This window comes from Harpegnathos saltator, unplaced genomic scaffold (assembly GCF_003227715.2).
Source record: "Harpegnathos saltator strain DR-91 unplaced genomic scaffold, Hsal_v8.6 scaffold171, whole genome shotgun sequence".
NCBI classification, from domain to species: domain Eukaryota; kingdom Metazoa; phylum Arthropoda; class Insecta; order Hymenoptera; family Formicidae; genus Harpegnathos; species Harpegnathos saltator.
Window position 1 is genome coordinate 1,942,679 of NW_020229952.1, and position 19,260 is coordinate 1,961,938.

Consider the following 19,260-nt stretch of genomic DNA (forward strand, 5'->3'; position numbering starts at 1 on the left):
TTTAATGCTCGCTCCTTCTCGTTTCGCCCTTTCTCCTCTCTCTCTCTCTCTCTCTCTCTCTCTCTCTCTCTCTCTCTCTCGCTCTCTCATTGCAGCTCTCGTAGGCCACCGTAGGCCCCGATAGACACCGTCGACTATCCACTTTGTGAAAGCTGCAGCCGTGGCAATTACGCGAATTCGTGCTCCATTCCCTCGGATTTAGTGGCTTCGTTAATGAAATGAATTCGCCCGTTCCTGCTGTCGATAGCGATTCGCGTGATCCATGCAGTCGTCGGTGCGGCGCGAAAGTGGCGCGAAAGCGCGCGCGTCGGTTCGCGCGTGTGATCGCGATAACGTAACAACAATTTCGAGGGAGACAGAGAGAGAGAGAGAGAGAGAGAGAGAGAGAGAGGGAGAGAGAGAGAGAGAGAGACAGAGAGGGAAGAATTATAAATGAAGGCGATAAAAATAATACGTTGACATATGCGCCGCGTCCGGTGCTGAATTACCGATGGATTAATGAAGCACGAAACGTGCGCGTGTGTGCGTGCTCGCGCGCGTGTACCGCGCGCGCTTTATCCGCTTGAACTGCAGTCGTGATTCTCCCGTGTCGGCGCGAATTATCCGACGTACTTAAAATTAAAACGGATAATGCAGTGACGGTCGTCTGAAAAAGGCGCAAATTGCATTGAGTCGCGCGCAAAGTGAATTCGAGGGGGCTAATGCGCGTCAAGTAACGCCTAATGTGTGAAGTAACGTGTACTCGGCAACTCTCTCCTCGCGCTACGAGGCGTCCGCCGTTCGACATCAAATCCCACCTGACCTGCTCTGAACGCGGTCGCGCCCTAACGGCGCATTTCTCGCACTCGTTAATAGATGTTTTTAGCGAGTCCCTTCCCCCCCTTTTTTTTTTTTCAATGCCCCGCGCCATTAACGAAATAGTCGGGACTCCGCCCATCCGACCGGGATGTCGGCGGGCTGCACGTCCTTGTATTCCTCCGCACACGCGATAGAGATCTATCCACTTTGGCCGATATTTCTCTCCCTGCCCGCGCGATGAAAATGCCCTCGCCTCTTAATAATAAAATAACGGCTCATTATACGTCACTGTCTAAAGTATCGCGCGCGCGCGGAAACGTTGGAGGCTCGATTTGACTGTGGAGTTAAGAACCAGTGAAATACCGACAGATATTATCCCTTTCTCCCCCCTTTCAACCCCTTTCCCCGTCGTTTGCGCGACTATACCGCGCGATAAGCGCATATGTTCGTCGTGGAATTAATAGAAACCATTAACGCATCGGTCTCTGTGTGTCGCTCGCGGCCGCTCGCTCTTCTTGTTTCTTTCCCCACCAACACTCTGCGAATGAGAATTCGCAGCTAGAACAATCGAACAGTGTAATTCCACATATTAGCGCCGTTCATCTTCGATTGCTAGAAAAAAAAGCATATGTCCACGTCTTACAATCGAGTCACAATAGTTCACGTGCGACGCGATTATACATCGGGCGCTTACACGCCGACGGGTCTATATATTCAAATCGCCCTCCTTCATCAACCGCGGTAACAGATGTTCCTCCGTCCATCGATCACGACAATTCTATTTTCGAAGCGCTTCTTTCGGACGCGACGTAACGTCTCGGCCCGGCGACATAATCGAGCCCTCGTACAACGCAGCGAAATGATTACTTTCTAATAAGATTTCCGCCCCACCGGCGTCCCACCCTTCCCTGCCTCGCTCATGCTGTCTCTCTCTCTCTCTCTCTCTCTCTTCTTCCTTCTCACTCTCTGACATCGAAGCAAACTCAAACGAGAGTGCGGCATTTTTCCGAGGCAAGTTGGCGGCTTGATTTAATTATCAACTGTTGATTAATGAACCGTGCAGCTCCCGTCAAGTTTCGCTCGCGGAACGAGTATAAGAAGATCGATCGCTAAACGCGCTGCGCTCGCCTTGACTCGCGCCATCGAGCGACTCTCGTCAGACCAGTTAACACACTCGCGCGCTATAAGGCCACGGGCCGTTTATAGCAAGAGCGCGGGTCTAATGGCGCGACACAGTTGCAACGCTAAAGAATAATTGAATAAGCCGCCGCGTACAAAGAAACGTAACGAAAGTGCCGTCCCCCGTGGTTGGCTACGACACATTGTCGCGCCGACGCGTGCGATAAATATTTCACTTTTATCGCGCGTTACCGCTGCCGCTCGAATTTAGAGCGAAAGCTCGTATATCGAGCCGCAAGCACAAAGGGGCACGCCTCATCAACGGAGGAGGATCCCCGCGGCGCGGCGCGGCGCGGCGCGGCGCGTCAATCGCCGCCGCGATCTTTCGCGATGCTCGCGCGCCGAGTGCTTCGTCATCGAGATTCCGAGACACTTCGGAAACTTCGTATATAGCGTTCATACAGCTGGAATTACATCGCAGCCTTAATAGGATCGAATTACTTTGAGCACGACGGCGACGCTCTCGGCGAACAAACTCGTCGTCTGAACGACGACGACGACGATGACGACGACGTCTCAACGATTGCTCGCGGGGATACGTGCGTGTAGTCGTGCGCCACTCCGTCGTGGTAGTCGGCGATGGCGATGGCCGCGGGATAAACTTAGGCATGTTTGTCGAGCAATCAAATATATGAGTGGAAAGTCTAGCGGGCGCTATCGATCGGTTCTCGAAGCCTCCGTGATGGTGGCGCACGAGGGGCGGCCGGAATCGCGGAGGAAGAAGGATTCGGGGTGAAATGGACGAACGGACGGACGGGTGGGTGAGAGGGAGGCCGGGGGGGGAGTCCACGAAACTGCTCGCGTCCATCGTGGGCGAAGGGCCGATCCGACGAGCGGCCTGTCCACTGTTTGTTGTTGGACGTTATTCGTACGGGGGAGAGACAGAAGGAGGGCAGCAAACATAGTTTTCGAGCCGACGGAAAGGAGCCGTCGGAATAGTCGGATAGTTGTGTGTAGCTATAGTCGTGTATATAGCGCGTCGCTCGGTACACAGCGTGTGGATAAGTGTGTCCGGGGGTGCAATTACTCGGATACGCTCCCCGCGGGTTTTTGTTTTTTTTTGCCTCCCCCGTAAATGCGGATAACCGGCGAATTGTCCGCTTGGTGGTCCGCATCTGCGTGAAAATTGCAACATCGAGCATCTACGAGACTCCTCCTCAGACTCGCATTGACTTCTTTCGCGAGATTTATTTCATCCCTTCCGGAGAAGCGGCGATACGCGTATCGGAGATGGTATTTGATTTGACAATCGGAGCTTCGAATAATTCGATTTTGGAGCCCCGAATCCTCCAACGCCGTTTGAAGACTCTACACCCATGTTCTCGACGGGACCGTAGCTGAAGAGTACAACGGAATGCTGCGCAATGAGTATCGTTGAGACATCCGAATGTTTCTATTTCCAAATTTTGTTCCTTGGATATAATGTCTCGGAGCTTTGAAGCGCTTCGCAGAGAAAAACGAAGCCTCGGGTGTAATTTACACCAACCCAACACGTGCGATATCATTGGAAAAGGTACTTTTAGCTAATATGTTGTATCAGATGTTTCAATATATCGCATTCTTCCTGTAGTATACACGTGACATATATGGTGGTAGTATATGTGTATGTATGGACTAACACACATGTGTGTACGCGCACACGAGGCCACGAGCTAGGCGTATCCTCGAACTTTCGTGAAATTCGAGTCCTTTATTTCCGCGCGAGTTTGCGAGTCCCGTCGATGCGAGAAGCGCCGAAGAAAAATCTCAAGTGCGCATCGTCTTCGAGAGATCCCCAGGAGGGGAGAGGCGGAGAGGAACGCTTTGGAAGCTCGGGCGAATTCTTACGTCCGCCGTATACGACTCTGCAGGATCTACAGGATCTCGGAGAGAAGAGAGAGAGAGAGAGAGAGAGAGAGGGAGAGAGGGAGAGAGGGAGAGAGGGAGTGTCGCCCGTACGTCCGCACCCTCGATATCGGTCTTGCAGAAATTTCAGTCGTCGCTGTGAATTTTTTTCCGCCAGAGACGCAAGATGGCCGCGAACGTTGGATTCCCCGGTTAACAACAAGAGGGGGAGAATACCGTCGAGTTCGCCGAATCGCAATAAACTCGTCGCTAGATCCGACGTACGTCGAGCTAATTTATCACGTCGTACGTCTGTAAACGACTGTCTGAATGACGCGGGCCCGTGCGAGCGTTCAGCCTGGTGTGCATTAACGGCGGTCTCAATCCTGGTTAAATATTCGAGTTTTCGAGATTCAAAGGCGTGATTAATGTAGCGGTATGAGGTTGACATGGCGACATTATCATCGGTACAATGGACGCCAGGTGTTTCAGACAGGAAGGGCTAGAGAGGCAAGGAGTATAATGCCGTCAAGCAACGCCACTTAATGAGCTGCCGGGAACAAAGCGGCAGAAGAACTGCTTTGTCATTTCTTTTTTCGTGTGCTCCAATTACTTAGTGTTTTAGAACAGTTGTACGTGATTATCTTCCCGTCCCTCCCTCCCCAGCCTAACCCAGCACCCGTCGTCCGCGACACGTACGACTCGCGCGATTGTTTCCCTTCGCAAAAATTGATCCGGATGAGTCGCGCTGCTTTACACGGTAATCGTTTTAAGCCGAGCCTCATTAGCGCTCGGTGGAGCAACAAAATTAACGCCTCACCCGCGGGACTGATAACGCCGCGCTATCGCGGCGTTTCAATCGCCGGCAAAAGCCGGACGTGTAACGGCCGCGATGAAATCGTCGCCGAGCCTGCTCGGCAATCGTGTCGCGAAATTTTCGTACAGCACCGCGCGAGAGTTTGAAAGCTGATATGCCGGCCGACGAGGCCTTAAATTGCCCGGCCGTTCTGATCGTCTCGCGTCATGTCCAATGGGCGAGGGTCGAGGGGCGGATTTCTAGACGGGATGTCGAAGACGAGGGCTGCCGAGATCAGAGGAAGGTCCAGGGCTTTGGGAAAGGGACGGCGGCTGCTACGTTATCGTGTCATACTCCAGCAGGTACGGGGAGCGGCAGAGGGCGGGCCGGGCGCCCTCTTTTCGCCCTAATTCCCTTCAATCCTGATCCGTCCCATCTCCCAGAAGCATATCGCAATCGAGTTTCGTTTATTTTTCAAGAGGCGCCCGCTCGACAGAAATTGGCGAGTATATTGGGCGATATTCGATCGACTCGAAAAAGTTTAATCCCAATTTTTAAAGCGCCGCCGACGTTACGCAATCCCCAGCGCAGTTACAGCTAGGCAGTCGAACGTGTGCTGATTCGTGCCGCGACTTTAACGCGATTAGCTTAGATTTGATTACGAGCAGCCGTCGCGATTGATATTTCACGAGGCCGAAAACTCGAGGCGTTGACCAAATCAAATTTGCTCCCCTACACTCGACCACGCTCTCCCGGCAAGAGAAAAAAAAAAGAGAGAGAGAAGAGAAAAGAGAAGAGAGGCTAAAACGAGATCGCCGCGTCGAGCCGAGCTGGCATAAAATGTCGCTCGACTGCCGCCTTATGACGACCTCGATCCACAGGCGAGAAACTCCGGCGCGAGACTTTTCTTCCCTCGGTGGTAACATCGGGAAGTTTATTTTCGAACAAATCCGTTTCAATAGATCGGATGCGACGATCCGCCGGATTATCCCGCTTATACGTCGCGCGTCCCTCGGAGATGGCGGCGATTGTTGGGGTATCGTTCCCTCGCGACGCGATACAAATAGTTATTGCTCGAAACCGCGGCGGCGGGGGCGGCGCGGCCTCGTCATCATCCTCGCTGTCCTCGTCCTCGTCGTCGTCGTCGTCGTCGTCGTCGTCGTCGTCGTCGTCGTCGTCGTCGTCTCGGATTACGAAGCGCTTGTCCGCGCGCGGTAAACATCTTTTATTAAAGTGCACGTTGCGCTCCGCTGGCGCGTCAATTTTTCAAAGAGCCCCCGAGCTCTTTGTCTTCGCGTCGTCTCTCTACCTAACTACAGCGATGAGCGCACGTGGCAGGCGGTAGAAGCGATTAATCGTTCCATCATCGTCGCGGACGGCCTCGCACTCTCTCTCTCTCTCTCTCTCTCTCTCTCTCTCTCTCTGCGACAATGGCGGAAACGGAACCCCTTTCTCGTCGCGCGGATCCCGCGCCAAGATAAAACGGATAAAAACTATTTTTACTTCCTTCCGGGCTGCGCCGAGTGCGTCGCAGAATTTTTGCCGCCGGCGAAAGGAACACCCCCACCCTGCTTCTCCGTGCATCCTTCGCCTCCACCCCTTTTCGCTCGCGCGATGCCTCTCCCGGCGAATGAATAGGCGAACGTCGCCTGCTCCGTTTAACCCTTCGCCCTTCGCCGTCGCGATGGCTTGTACTTTTGCGGAGAGACCGCAGTTGTCGGCGCGTATTCGCACACAAAGTCAGAGCCTCGCCGATGACGCGAGTGTACGCGCGTGTACACCTCGACAAAGTGCGGCTTTTAGCAGAAGCGAAAATGATGGGAGCGAGAAGTGCGTGCACGCTTCTCTCTCTGTCGTGCGCTGCGCGCACGAAAGGTGAGATTTCGCCGGTCGGCGATCGGCGGGATTTTCCGCTAACAATTAACGACGTGTCCCCTCTCTTGTCTGTTGCAGGCTGTGCATTCGTGAAACTTTCGTCGCACCAAGAAGCACTGGCGGCGATAAACTCTCTCCACGGTAGCCAAACTATGCCGGTGAGTAGCCCGCCGTGTAACTATTACGTCGACCGACGTCGGGGGTCTCCTCGGCGGCCGATCGAAGCCCATTATTTTTTATCTTCCGATCCACCTCTTCAGCCGATGACCGCCAGTCAACGTGTTCACGGACGCCGCATATTTACGCTCGGAAAATGTCACGTACGCGATATTAACGGAAAGGAGGGTAAATATTCATAGAAGCGTTACACCTGGCGGGGCTGATATGAATATCGAGGATAGGGATGCGCGCTACGCTCAGGCAGTGGATGGCCGTCTTCCGTTAAAGGGGGTGGCCGGTGGCGGCGGCGACGCCGGCGGTTGGAGATCGGCTCCGGGGTAGCCGTAGCAATGGCTGTCGTGCTTGCAAACATCCCAGTAATGACTGGCCAAACAGAAATCTGCATAACACTTGGAGAAGCGCAGCTCTCTCTCTCTCTCTCTCTCTCTCTGTGTCTCTGTCTCTCTCTCTCTCTCTGTGTCTCTGTCTCTATCTCTCTGTCTCTCTGTCTCTCTAACCTTCTCCTACGCAGCCGGAGAGAGAGAGAGAGAGAGAGAGAGAGAGAGAGAGAGAGAGAGAGAGAGAGAGAGAGAGAGAGAGCGTCCCTCGGTCTCCGTCAAGCCGCCGAACTTTCTCGGCTTAGGGTCCGACCAGGAATTCCCAGTTGTAATTGAATTGTCAGTGAGTTCCGTCCGGGATTCCACCTGCTGATTGGCGAAACTTTGCAAAGCCGCTTGCCGGACCTCTCCGATCGTCCCTGTCGGCGTTATTGCCTATCGACCGCCGCTCGCTGACATGCATTGACGCGCCTAAGAGGAGAGGACTTCGCGTCTGAGACAATTATTAGATCCCACAATGCGCAATCGAGATCGCGGATGAGGATTGTGATTAATTGCCGCTTGCGAGCTCGTTCTCTGACGAACGCCGCACGAGATTGGGCAAATATGCTGTCGCAAAAGACATCGGGCCGATGGAAGTCTGAGGCGCGAATGAGTCGAGGAGAAATAGGGATTAGGGAATTAGCGAAGGGATAGACTCTCGAGTTTCTCATATCGGATCGATCCAATTTCGGAGTCGTCGTCACTCTGCGGGGAGAATATTACATACCGATGAAATATGAAAGCAAAGCACTCGCGAGGAAAGCTTCTGGTAATCTACAGAGGAGGGAATTTTTCCGAAGGATATTAACATCCGGACGCCGAGAAAGCACGATGCTAGCTCATACCCGGCCAGGACGACGCTTGTATATTATCCGAAACACGACAGCTAGTATGGGAAACTAGTTTACGTTACGATATATAGATTTCCGTACCTACTAAAAACTAAAAGTTTTCATCGCGGAATTTCGTACTGCAAGGTCGGAAGGACACCCGAATAAACCGTCGGTTGACTGTGAGCGCAATCAACAAATCTCGATCTCGGCGCGAACATATCCCAGTTACGCGGCGATACAGCGTGCGCGCCATGTTGCTTCGACGACAAATTTGCCCTCTATGTGTTTCCTCTCCGAGGAAAGACCGTGACCCGTTTGTCGTCTCTCCACGAACGCTCTCCCGTGGTCGACGCGAATATGAGGCACGAGGCTGCGCGCTTTTTTACGTAATCAGAGCCACGCGCGCGCGGCAGAGGAGCAACAATATCCGTCATGTTCCACGTCCCCCGCGTGTCACGCGAGACGATTAGAAAGGGAGGCAGGCTAGGCTGGCGCTTTCGGCTATCCGACGGCGGATTCGCGGTTCACGTCGCGCGTTAAACACGCGTACGTGCGCGGCCGTCGTGCGCCGGGACGGGGTCGCAGGGGGTGTGGAGAAGGGCTGGTTACGTGAATATTACTCGTTACAACGCCCTAATTTAATAGCCGAATACGGACGGAAGACGGAGCAGGGACCCGACTTCGGGACCGTGACTATTTGCCCACGAAAGAGGTACTGACAGCGCGAGCGCGCGCGAGCCGTAATATGCAGATTGCTTAATTATCGCGGCGAATTATGCAAATCTCGACGCCGATGTTACGAGATTTCACGGCACGGCCGAGGCCGAGGGAGGCCGATCGAGAGGAAGCGAGAGGACGAGGGAGAAATAGAGAGAGAGAGAGAGAGAGAGAGAGAGAGAGAGAGGGGGGGAGAGAGATAGGCGAGTGTCGGGGTTAACGCTTTCGCCGAAATACCGACCTTCGACCCTGAACTGTTCGACCCAGAAGAGATACGAAAGGCACGTGGGTGGTTGCGTTCTACGCGGACGGCTTAATTATTGCGGCGAATTATGCAGATTTCGACGTTATGAAATTTGGCGCGAGGCGGCACACGCAGGAGGACGAGGAGAAATAGGAGGAGGAGGAGGAGGAGGGTGGTAGCGGTGGTGGTGGTGATGGTGATGGAGAAACGCTCTTCGTTCGTCGAGCAATTTAGCGTCGGCGAATCGGGCGAGAGTGCTTCGGCGCGTAGATTATAATAAGCGTATTTCTTCTCTCCGTCGGCGTCAGCGGCGCGACGGGGCGAGACGCGAGAGGCTCGATTGATCGTTTGTTCAGCGTTATATTGGACGATGTCTTTTTGAAGGAGCTAATAGCTTCCCGGCTATCGGCGTTATTTGAATATAGCGGGCAATATCGCGCGTGCGGAAAAACTGCGGGAGGAACCGTCGCGCTACGCTCTGTCTGTCTCTCCTTCCGGAGAGCCAATCGATAAATCTTTCGCGGGAAACAATCGCTATCACGGAGGATGCGATGTTATGGAGCCCCAAGAGTAATTCGGCTTGACTATGTTCGTTCCAGTTTCCTCTGACCTGGCGCAAGATCAACCCCCTGCCAATTTTCCCCTCCTATCTATTCCCCTCTTTCCCATCTTTTCCCCTCATACTCGGCGAACCGTCGATCTATATAGGCACATATGTACGCGCATAAAAATGTCGGATCTATGCATGTACGAGGCCACGTACACACAACACACACACACATACACACACGAACACACGTATATACACACACACACACACACACACACGTCATCTCGCGTGTATGCCCTCTGCTTTCAGCCACTCGAACACGTCGACACTCTCGGTCACGAAACTGCATTACGAACGCAACATCTCGGCTCATACCTACGAAATGAGATATTGATTTGCAATCTGATACTGTAATACGCGACGACGCGCTGTCGGCATGCAGACGATGTACCGCGCTGGCTCGTGGCGGAAGCGTGAAATCGTAACACCTTATGAAATCTGCACGATGCGGGCGCGCCACGTTGATATTATTTTGATACCGACAAATCTGCGCGCGTTCTTGCGCGCGCGCCTCTCATTGAATTATTCTTCATACGCGACGAGTAACAAGAAGAAGTTCTCGGGACTCATCCGTTGAACGCGATAAATCCAGACGCGACGCACACACCGCGGCATCGAATAAACCGCGAAACTGTGAACGTCCGCTAGACGCGTATAACGTCGCGTTTTACGTTTAGGTGATATCTCGCAAATCGTATATCTCTCGTATACATCAACATATTTCACAAGAAAATTATCGCGTTATTAAACATTACGAATATACGATGTTTACTTGCGCGATGATTTGTTTGCGTGTCGAGCAAATGAGGTTACCTCACGGTGGATCGCAGTATCGCAGTATAAATATGCGGTTTATACACGCGCGCGCGCGGTGATAAATCGCACGGCTTTCCCGTGGAAAATTCGGTATCTTTAACGGATACATCGCACATACGGCCGCGAGATTAATATTGCAGTACTTTTGCTGACAATGCAAAAACATTACCATAAAACTGCCCTTCCGCGGAGCACTTTTACTTCGTTTTCACGAGCGGGGTAATGCGATTTATGCTCCTCGGATCGGCGCATTTACGCGTCATGCGCGTACGCGCGCGTCGGCAGGCAATATTTCTTCGGCCGCTCGATATTCCCGTCGATTTTACAATCTGTCGTTTGGAATATTACGCGCGGAAGCTTTTTAATTTCTAACAATGCGGAGACGCCTGTGCTCGCTCCCCCGGCCGCGCGCCGCTCGTGCAAACATTTTTTCCCGATTTCACGGCCCGTATAATGCGATTTACACTCGCAGTGCCGACACTCCCACGCCGAGCGATATTTCTCCAGTGGCTCAATGTGCGTTGCCGGATTTCGCGCGATTCTCCCCACGTGACTTTCTTTCAAAACGGACTTTTCCCAAATTCCCCACGCTTTGCACCGCAAGGTGCCCCCCCCCCGCTGGCCCCGGCCACGCTCGGAGGACGCGTAAGCGGCCTTGTCTCGCAGCAGCGACCGCACTTTTCCAAACTAATACTTTATGAAATATCACGGAAATTTCCAGCGACCTGATGAAAATGCCATTACGCACCGTGACTGCGTCATACGAAATGTTGAGATAATGCGGATTTGCCCTCTTATTCTCGCTCTCTCTCTCTCTCTCTCCTCCCCTTCCTCCCTTTCTCTCTCTCTCTCCTCCCCGGCGGGATTGAATCTTTTTACTCGCGACGATAATCTACCACGTTCCGGGCACACGTGTCACGCAATGTTACAACCACGCAGCGATATTACACCTCGAGCCCCCTCTCCAACTTTTTGTGCACTTTTTTGTTTGATCGCATCGATCCACGGGCTGTTTACACGTCTCGAATCAGCGGCGCGTTCGTGCATCACGCAACGGCCAATATTTCTCCAGGAGCTCAATATTTCCGCGCACATCGCGGTGTCCGCCTCACCCCCATACTCGTTTTCTCCCTCTCTCCCCCTTCTCTCTCTCTATCCGTCTATCTTCGCCGCGGTGTCTCTCTTTCTCCGTCTCTCGTGGTATGTGTCAACGTGGTGGTATGCGACCGAGCCAGCCTCACGTAGTTATGTCCTCCGAAGCGTGTGACATTTCTTGTCACGCCTCGCGAACCCTCCAGCGCGTCGCGCGCGCCTCGCACACCGAAATCTCCCCCTCGCGCACATATATCTTCCGGAAATGTCTCGTAATAAAAGCAAAAACCGCGCGGCAAGTGTTTCGTCGCGTCTCGCGCAGGACGAGCCCTCCGCAGAGCGGCGCGTCCCGTTCCCGCTCCTATCCGGCCAACTTTGGCATACCCGTCTCGTTTATTGCCGTATTCCCGCAGCGGAGCGGAGCGGAGCGGAAACTCAGCGCGCCATCCGCGAGCGGCAAAGCGCTCTGTTTTGCGCGTTATTATCTATTTAAGGAGCACTCGGGCCGCGGCTCTTTCTTCGCTCTCCTCGGGCCGCGCATTTCCGACCGAGTAATTCCGCTTCCTTGGCGCGGCCGGCTTGCTGCGACTTTGCTGTGCGACCTGAAGATTTTAGGCCGAGCGCGCGCGTGCACGCGAGCGCAAAACTGTCAGGAATCCACGTGGCACATTCGGCGTGTTTAATTGAATTCCAAATAGATAGGAATTTATCATATTGAGCTCCTGCACAGTAGTGATAAGATACGATGGCCAATTGAAGTTCACTTCAAACTTCAGCGAGTCTAGTCAGAGGGCGGATGCCTACGAGCGATTCCGCGGGACGCGCGAGATCGGAACGAGGAAAGTTCGACGATGGAATTCGATACGTCAAGGGAGAGGCTCCGAATGGACATTGACGCGAGCGATTAGGCTCGCGAACTTCAAAACTTCGTTAAGCCGAGAGCGAGAAGCGACGGCAACGGATCTGGACGGCAACGCGGACGGCAACGGGTGTCTCTCCATCTCCGGGCCGGATGTTGCCTCTCTCCCTCCCCCTCTCCCGGGGGGGGGGGTAACGCGAGCGTACTCGCGCGCGGAGAAAGTGGATGGAAGGAAATTGTCTCTGCATTAACGGAGGCTCGGAAACTGCTCCCAACATTTAATTAAAGACATTCCCTGAGTAATTCCCTCGGCGGCCTCGTAATTGCATTGCTTTTATCTCCAGTACAACTGTTACTTGTTTGGCGGATCTTCCGTGTGTATCGGGAGTCAGGACGACGGCGCCTGAATCTCCGGAGAGAGAGAGAGAGAGAGAGGGGGGGGGGGGGCGTGGGGAGAGAATGGACGACCGTAGAAAAGAACGCGATCGACCGTGAGAGCCTCGGAGCCCATCAGCAAGATCCCGTCCTTACTGCGGGATTCGAAGCGATTATTCGTACGATAAGGCTCTTGTCGTGATTCCTCATTGTGCGCCGCCGGCTCGGCCTCCGTTACAAGGTGGTATTGTCGAATCGATACGAACGTGCCTCGGCGCTGAGCAGCGCCGTTTGCGATAGAGACACCGCGTCAACAGAGGACGCGATGTTAACGTTAATAATTGATTTCCGCGTCCGCGCGCGCGCGCGCGCGCGCGTGCCAATTTCAGCAGGATTTCAGCGACGGTTGTTGTTCTCGTTCTACGTCTTCGTTACGACTAGTCATTACAGCGGACAGGACGGATCTAAAGCGGACGGACGACGACTGCGAGCGTGATTGCGCAACGAGTGCGCGCGCGCGTCGGTGGAAAAAAATACGAGGAAATGCAATCACGCTTGAAATATCAGCGAAGCGACGGCGATATTTTATGCACGCGCTCGGCGCGTGCAATATTTATGCGCGTGGAATGCAGTCCTTATGATGTTTACTTCGATTGTGCATAACGTTCGCGTAGAGTGAAATTTTTTTAATTGCCTCGTTGCTCCGCGCCGCCGACGAAAGCCGTCGTCCTTTCACGAATGCACTCGAAATCTTTCAGCGTTATCTGTTTGACACTTCACGGTTGCCCAATTAGCCGCGCCGACGTTTTAAAAGCGCGTGCGCAATCGGAAATATTAGGTGTACAAATGGAATAATCCAAATTATTTTAAGCAGTTATGAAATCAATTTTAAATTGAATAGATTTCCCCGCTCTTTTGTGATTATGCAATGTTGACATATAGCTGTTAAAAAGAAGAAGATAGTTTGGCGAAAGGCCCAACATAACCTTCAAAAGTATTCAGTTCAGTACAGTCGAAAATGGCAACAGATAAGGTGCATATCACCGACACTGCATTCTTTACGAATCTCACCAAGGAAAAAATGCTGCAAGAACGTGCGAATCGATTTGCTCCTTTCTCGGCGAAGGTGTTGTATCGTACGAGGTGTGCGCATTTTGGTTTAAGCGGTTTAAAAGCGGTAATTTCAGTCTAATCGACAAACAACGTCCTGGAGACCCTCCGAAGTGCGATAATGATGATTTGGAACAATTGCTCTCTGAGAATTCGGCACAAACACAACAAGAGCTTGCAAAACAGTTGGGAGTAACGCAGCAAACGATTTCCAACCTACATGAGATGGGAAAGATCCAGAAAGAAGGAAAATGGGTGCCTAACCGCATGAACTCACCGAAACCAACAAAAATCAACGAGTGGCAGCGTGTCTTTCTCTTCTCAATAAGCAGCGTCGAAAGCAGCTTTCTTGTGGAAAATCGTTACGGGCGATGAGAAATGGATACTCTATGACAATCCGAAACGCAGAAAGTCATGGGAAAATCCCGGCGAATCATCAAAATCGGTCGCAAAACCCAATCGCTTCGGAAAGAAGGTTCTTCTCTGCATTTGCTGGGATATCAAGGGCGTGCTTTATTATGAGTTGTTGGAACCGGGTGAAACAGTTACTGCGGACTGCAACGTCAATTAATCCGCTTGAGTCAAGAATTGGAACGAAAACGTCTGTATACTGGCAAAGGAGAACGTCCAGTGAAATTGTTGCATAACAACGCCAGACCACACATTGCTTCCAATACAAAAGACACCATAATGAGTCTTGGCTGGGACGTCTTGCAGCACTTGCGGCGTATTCACCAGACATTGCTCCATCCGATTATCACTTGTTCCGGTCGATGCAACACGCCTTGTCCGATACACACTTCCAATCAGTGGATGAGATCCGAAAATGGCTTGACGACTTTATCGTATCCAAAGGCGTAACATTTTTCCGAGATGGAATTCATCAGCTGCCTGAAAGATGGCCTAAAGTTACAGAAAGCAACGGCGAATACTTTGATTGAACAATTTAATTTACTTTCTTTTAAAATAAACCTCGAATGTAGCTGAAAAAATTGGATTATTCATTTGTACACCTAATATATATGAGCAAATTGGAGCGCGCTCGCGGTAAAGCATTACGGTCCGACGACGGGGAGAGGGAGAGACGGCGAGATTACGCGCGGACGAGGGGCGATCGGCGTTCCGGTCGGTCTTGCGGTTCCAGTTGTATCTATTGAAATTACCGTCTAGCGGATTGGCAAGTGTGATGGTGCGGCTAACGGGAGAGCCTCCAATCAGCAGGTAATTGCTTCATTCCGTTGGCAAGCCTGCCCAATATTGTGGCCCCCTGAGCTAAGCTCGACGCCGAGCCGCTTCCAAGTACCGGGCGGAGATACGGCAACTTTTACCTCAGGGCTGCGCGCCCATCGATCCCGGCGTCCCCGGTTAATGGGAAGCGACGAGACGTCGACGACTGCGGATATAAAGCGAAAAAGAAAAACGAGAGAGAGAGAGAGAGAGAGAGGAGCAGGGAAGAAGGGAACAAGACGAAGAAGACGACGCGGCGGGCGAAGAAGTATCGGGCACGCGTTTGAAGGGCGGGCGAGCGAGTGAAATTCAGGCAGACAACGACGGTACGCGCGCCGGATAAAACATCAAACGCGACGCGCAGCAGCGTCGTCGATTCATGAAATCATAATGGAAGCACGCGCTTTAATATCGACGTTTTTAAAGGGGCAGTCTTAACGGAAGCGACACGTAGGACAGACATAACGAACAAGGAGGAGAGCGGCGGCGGTGGCGGCGGTGACGGCGGCAACAGCGATGGCGGCGGCGGCGGCGGCGGCGGCTTCAAACGTTCTCCCCGCATGATACCCGCTCGGGACGTCTTTCCTTTTCGCGTGCAGTTCAGAACGCTGGATCGGAATTAATGAACCGTAATCCCCCAATAATGAGGCTTCAGCTTCGCTGGTTCCGATACGACCTCGCCGCCCGCGCGACCCCGAGCGCGTCTCTCTCCCTCTCGCCTCGCCACCCCAGCCTCGTCGTCGTCGTCGTCGTCGTCGTCGTCGTCGTCGTCGTCGTCGTCGTCGTCGTCGTCGTCGTCGTCGTCGTCGTCTCCTCCTCCATGCCGCACACGTGCGCCGACGTACATATGTGCCACGCGTGTAAATGCCACATACACCTTACAGACACCTACGTTACCTGCGTGCTGCGTGCAAGGCCTCACGGCTCTCGGGACTGTCGACGCGAGACAAATTATTTTCCCGGAGAGCGCGCGCCGATGCCATTCACCGTGCTGTGTTAACCGACGCGGCTCGGCGATTTTTCTCGCGCGAACAAGCGGAGCAGCGCCATGCACGCACGCACGCACGCACGCACGCACGCACGCACGCACGCACGAGCAGCCGGACGAACGCACGCATGCGGGGGAACGCGGATCGACGACACGGCCGCGTCAGGCTGTGCGTCACAACTTGAAAATTCGCCGGCTCTTCGGATTTCCCCGCAGCCGCCAGCAGCGTTGACCTCGATCGCGATTTAGAACGCACGCACGAACGTGCGTGTGCACATACGCACAGCCGATGAACTTGAATCGGAATCAGTCGATTCCGTTGGTCTCGTGGCCGCGGTCGGACTCAGCAGTCGCTTCTCGTGCGCTCTTCGTCATTACTGTCGTTGCTGTTGCTGCTGTTTGTGGGTCAGGAATGACGGAGTATTTCGGCGAGCTGCCTGGAGAAGCGCATGTAGCTGCCGCGCGTGGTCGACGAGCGACGAGTCCTTTCAGTGCACTCGTTCTCTCGCGAGATACGCGAACCTGAATTGCGTGCGCTCTCTCGGGGACACGACAAAATTGTAAGTAAGAGAGCAGCGCGGAATCACGATGCGCGCGTGTACCTGATCAAAGCGGGGAGGAAAGAAAGGAAGGAAGAGAGAGAGAGAGAGAGAGAGCGAGAGAGAGTTGAAGAGATTTCAGACGAATTACACATCGGAACATTGGAAACGAATGGCGTTGGAGGAAAACGTGAAAGCACCGCAACGTCTCGCAATTCTGCTTCTTTGCGAGGCAAGTTAAAGAGTAACGCAAACGTGAAACGACCGCGGGGCGAGGGGGAGCGGGGGGAGGGGAGGGAGGGGAGGGAGGGGGGAGAGGGAAGGAGGAGGCAGGAGGAGAGCGGGAAAAGAGCATCGCGCAACTCCCGATATTAGTTACAATAACGCGGAAAGTTACACCCGCTTCCCCGGAACTTTGATGCCTTTGTAAACCGCCGCGGAGGCAGCCGGTCGGGGGCTGATTCTCCCCGCGACGCTCGCGGTTATACGCGGGATCGCGTTCGACCTTCGCGTTCAGACTCCGGCCGCAAACGGAACTTTTAATAATTGAGGTGTCCGAGGTAGTACGAGCCCTTCAGCGCGAAAATGCCAAATGCACCGGCGAATGTCTGGCGCACGCGTTGCCGCAAGGATAAAACCGCGGGTAAAAAGTCAAAGAGAGCCCGCTATTTTCAACTGCGCGATCTCTCGCACGAGAGGCCGAGTCCCAGCCGCCTCCCCGGAGCCGGCCGACCTTGCAAAATGAATTATCGGCTGGAGCCTTGATCGCAACGCTTTTCGCCCCGACCTTCCAGGCAATCACGCGAACGTGGCGGATCTCGCGCGCGTAAGAAACGACCGGCCGAAACTCCTCCGTTTGCTCTCCGGCGCGCTTATTTGCGCGCCCGTCTCTCTCCGGCGAATGAAAGCGAGAAGCGCGGTCGCCTCTCCTTCCCGGCGGAAAGAAACGTCGGGAAATGACGACGCTTCTCCTCTTCCCTCCGCTCCCCTGCCATCGCCTCAGATACTCGCAGATCAATCCCGAGTGAGAGCGACGGAGGAAGAAACCAGAACAGCGGAGCCTTTCAAAACCTCTCTCGCCCCACCCCCCTCTCCTGCGCCCCGTGCAAATTCGGTTTGCCGCGCGAACACCTATCCGATGAGCACACCCGTTCGACCGAAACGACGTATATAGAGGGGTGGAGGGTGCAGAAAGAGCGGGGGAGAGGAGGGGTGAGACGGTGGGAGGGAGGGAGAAAAAATAATAAAAGCGAAATTTGGCGCGACGACACGAGCGCGCGCGCGCGCGCGAGTGTTTCTGACAGCGTCAATTGGCGTCGCGCAAAATCGCGTCCCCTCTTTCATTTCAGGGTGCGAGCATTTAACGCGCCGCTCGCTCGCTCGCTCGCGCGCGGTCTACGTCGTCGGACGCACACGGCACACGCATTTAGCCGGCGGTGCGAAGGGTGTGTCGGAGCAGCGGATGCCGGGCTGTGTGCGCGTACATGCTGAAAACGCTGCTGTCGGGTTTGCCTTTGAAGCCACCGAGGCGGCGTCTCGATCGATCTAATAGGAACGGGACACGATGTATCACAAGGTGACGTTTCGTGGAGAGCTGTCGGGCGGATATATCGCGTTACCGGTCCGACTCTGACAGTGTCTCCTCGTCGTCGTTAAATTACAAGCAATTGTGCTCCAGCGTGTGCGCGCTCCGCTGATGAATAACGGCTGCGAGCCTTTTGTCGAGGATACCCGCCGCCGCCGCCGCCGCCGCCGGGCGAAGACGCTCGACCGATTATCGATATACGGCCTCAGTTTGCCGTCAATGCATAACAATCGCGCGCGCGCGCGCGGCCGCAGCGGCGTTCGGCTGCGGGACTCTTCGTTTGCAGTCGCAGCTTTCTCACGATCTTCTTCGATCGGGGGGTGGGGCGGGGGGGGGGAGTCAAACGAATCGCCGCGGACAATCTGCACTTTTGCACCGTCCGATATTCGCCCTTTCAGCCGAGTTCAGTTATTGTCAGTCGCCCGCCCTTATCGCCCTTATTGTCTGCGCGGCAAGATTTCGATTGGATTCAGCGCGGTAATCTCCATTTTCGGCGATCGATCGGTCTATTTTTTTTACAGCGTACGCGTATCCTTTATCGTTTTCGTTTGCGTTCGAATCTGACCGCGCACTTTCGTCGGGACGTTTCATCGTTCGCTTTTTATTCGATTATTAGCAACGTTCCCCCCCCCTCCCCCCCTCCCCCCCCCGCGAACGGACTCGTCTACTGCGGATATTCGTGCCGAGATTCACTTTCCCGCGGTGCAACAATTTATGCTCGCGAGATTGGCCGATTATACATCCGCAAGAGCGGCGTGCGCGCGAACGGGCGGCGGGATCGTCCATCATGTGACAGTATCGATTTAGCGTCAATCCGCAAATCCGGAGGGAAGCCGCGACACGGCGACCAGTTTGTCGCGGCGACAGAAGTTGTAACTATTTGTGTGTCGTCAACGTGTCACACACGCGAGAAGTGAGGAGGGAAAAGTGCACGGAAATCCTCGAGAGCTCCGTGCGCGCGATCTGCGGCAGCGCGATCGCTTCACGCTTCCTAATTAGGATAAAACGGAGACCGTTGAGAGGAATTAAATGTGCTGCTTCAGGGGAGGGGGGAGCGCGGGAGTCTCGTGCGAAGGCGCACGCGAGAGAAGCACGACAAAGAAGTGCGCCATGCGAAGTCGCGTGACCGAAGCTAAAAGTCTCGTTACGCGAGTTTTGTAACGTTACAGCCGTTATATAAACTCAGGAACGCCCAGCATTTGCATTGATGACGTGAATATAATGTATCACCGGGAGAGCCCGAAAGCCGAGCTT

At 53.9% G+C, this 19,260-nt stretch overlaps 1 protein-coding gene across 13 annotated transcripts in view; it reads left to right on the forward strand.

The window, feature by feature from the left end:
• Nucleotides 1–19,260, forward strand: part of bru3 (CUGBP Elav-like family member bruno 3) — a 657,300-nt gene that overhangs the window by 617,667 nt on the left and 20,373 nt on the right. For all 13 annotated transcript variants that reach the window (XM_025297147.1, XM_025297146.1, XM_025297151.1 and 10 more), the window contains one exon: nucleotides 6,551–6,630. In XM_025297147.1, the coding sequence (XP_025152932.1) occupies nucleotides 6,551–6,630 (80 nt within the window). The remainder of the gene's footprint in view (nucleotides 1–6,550; nucleotides 6,631–19,260) is intronic.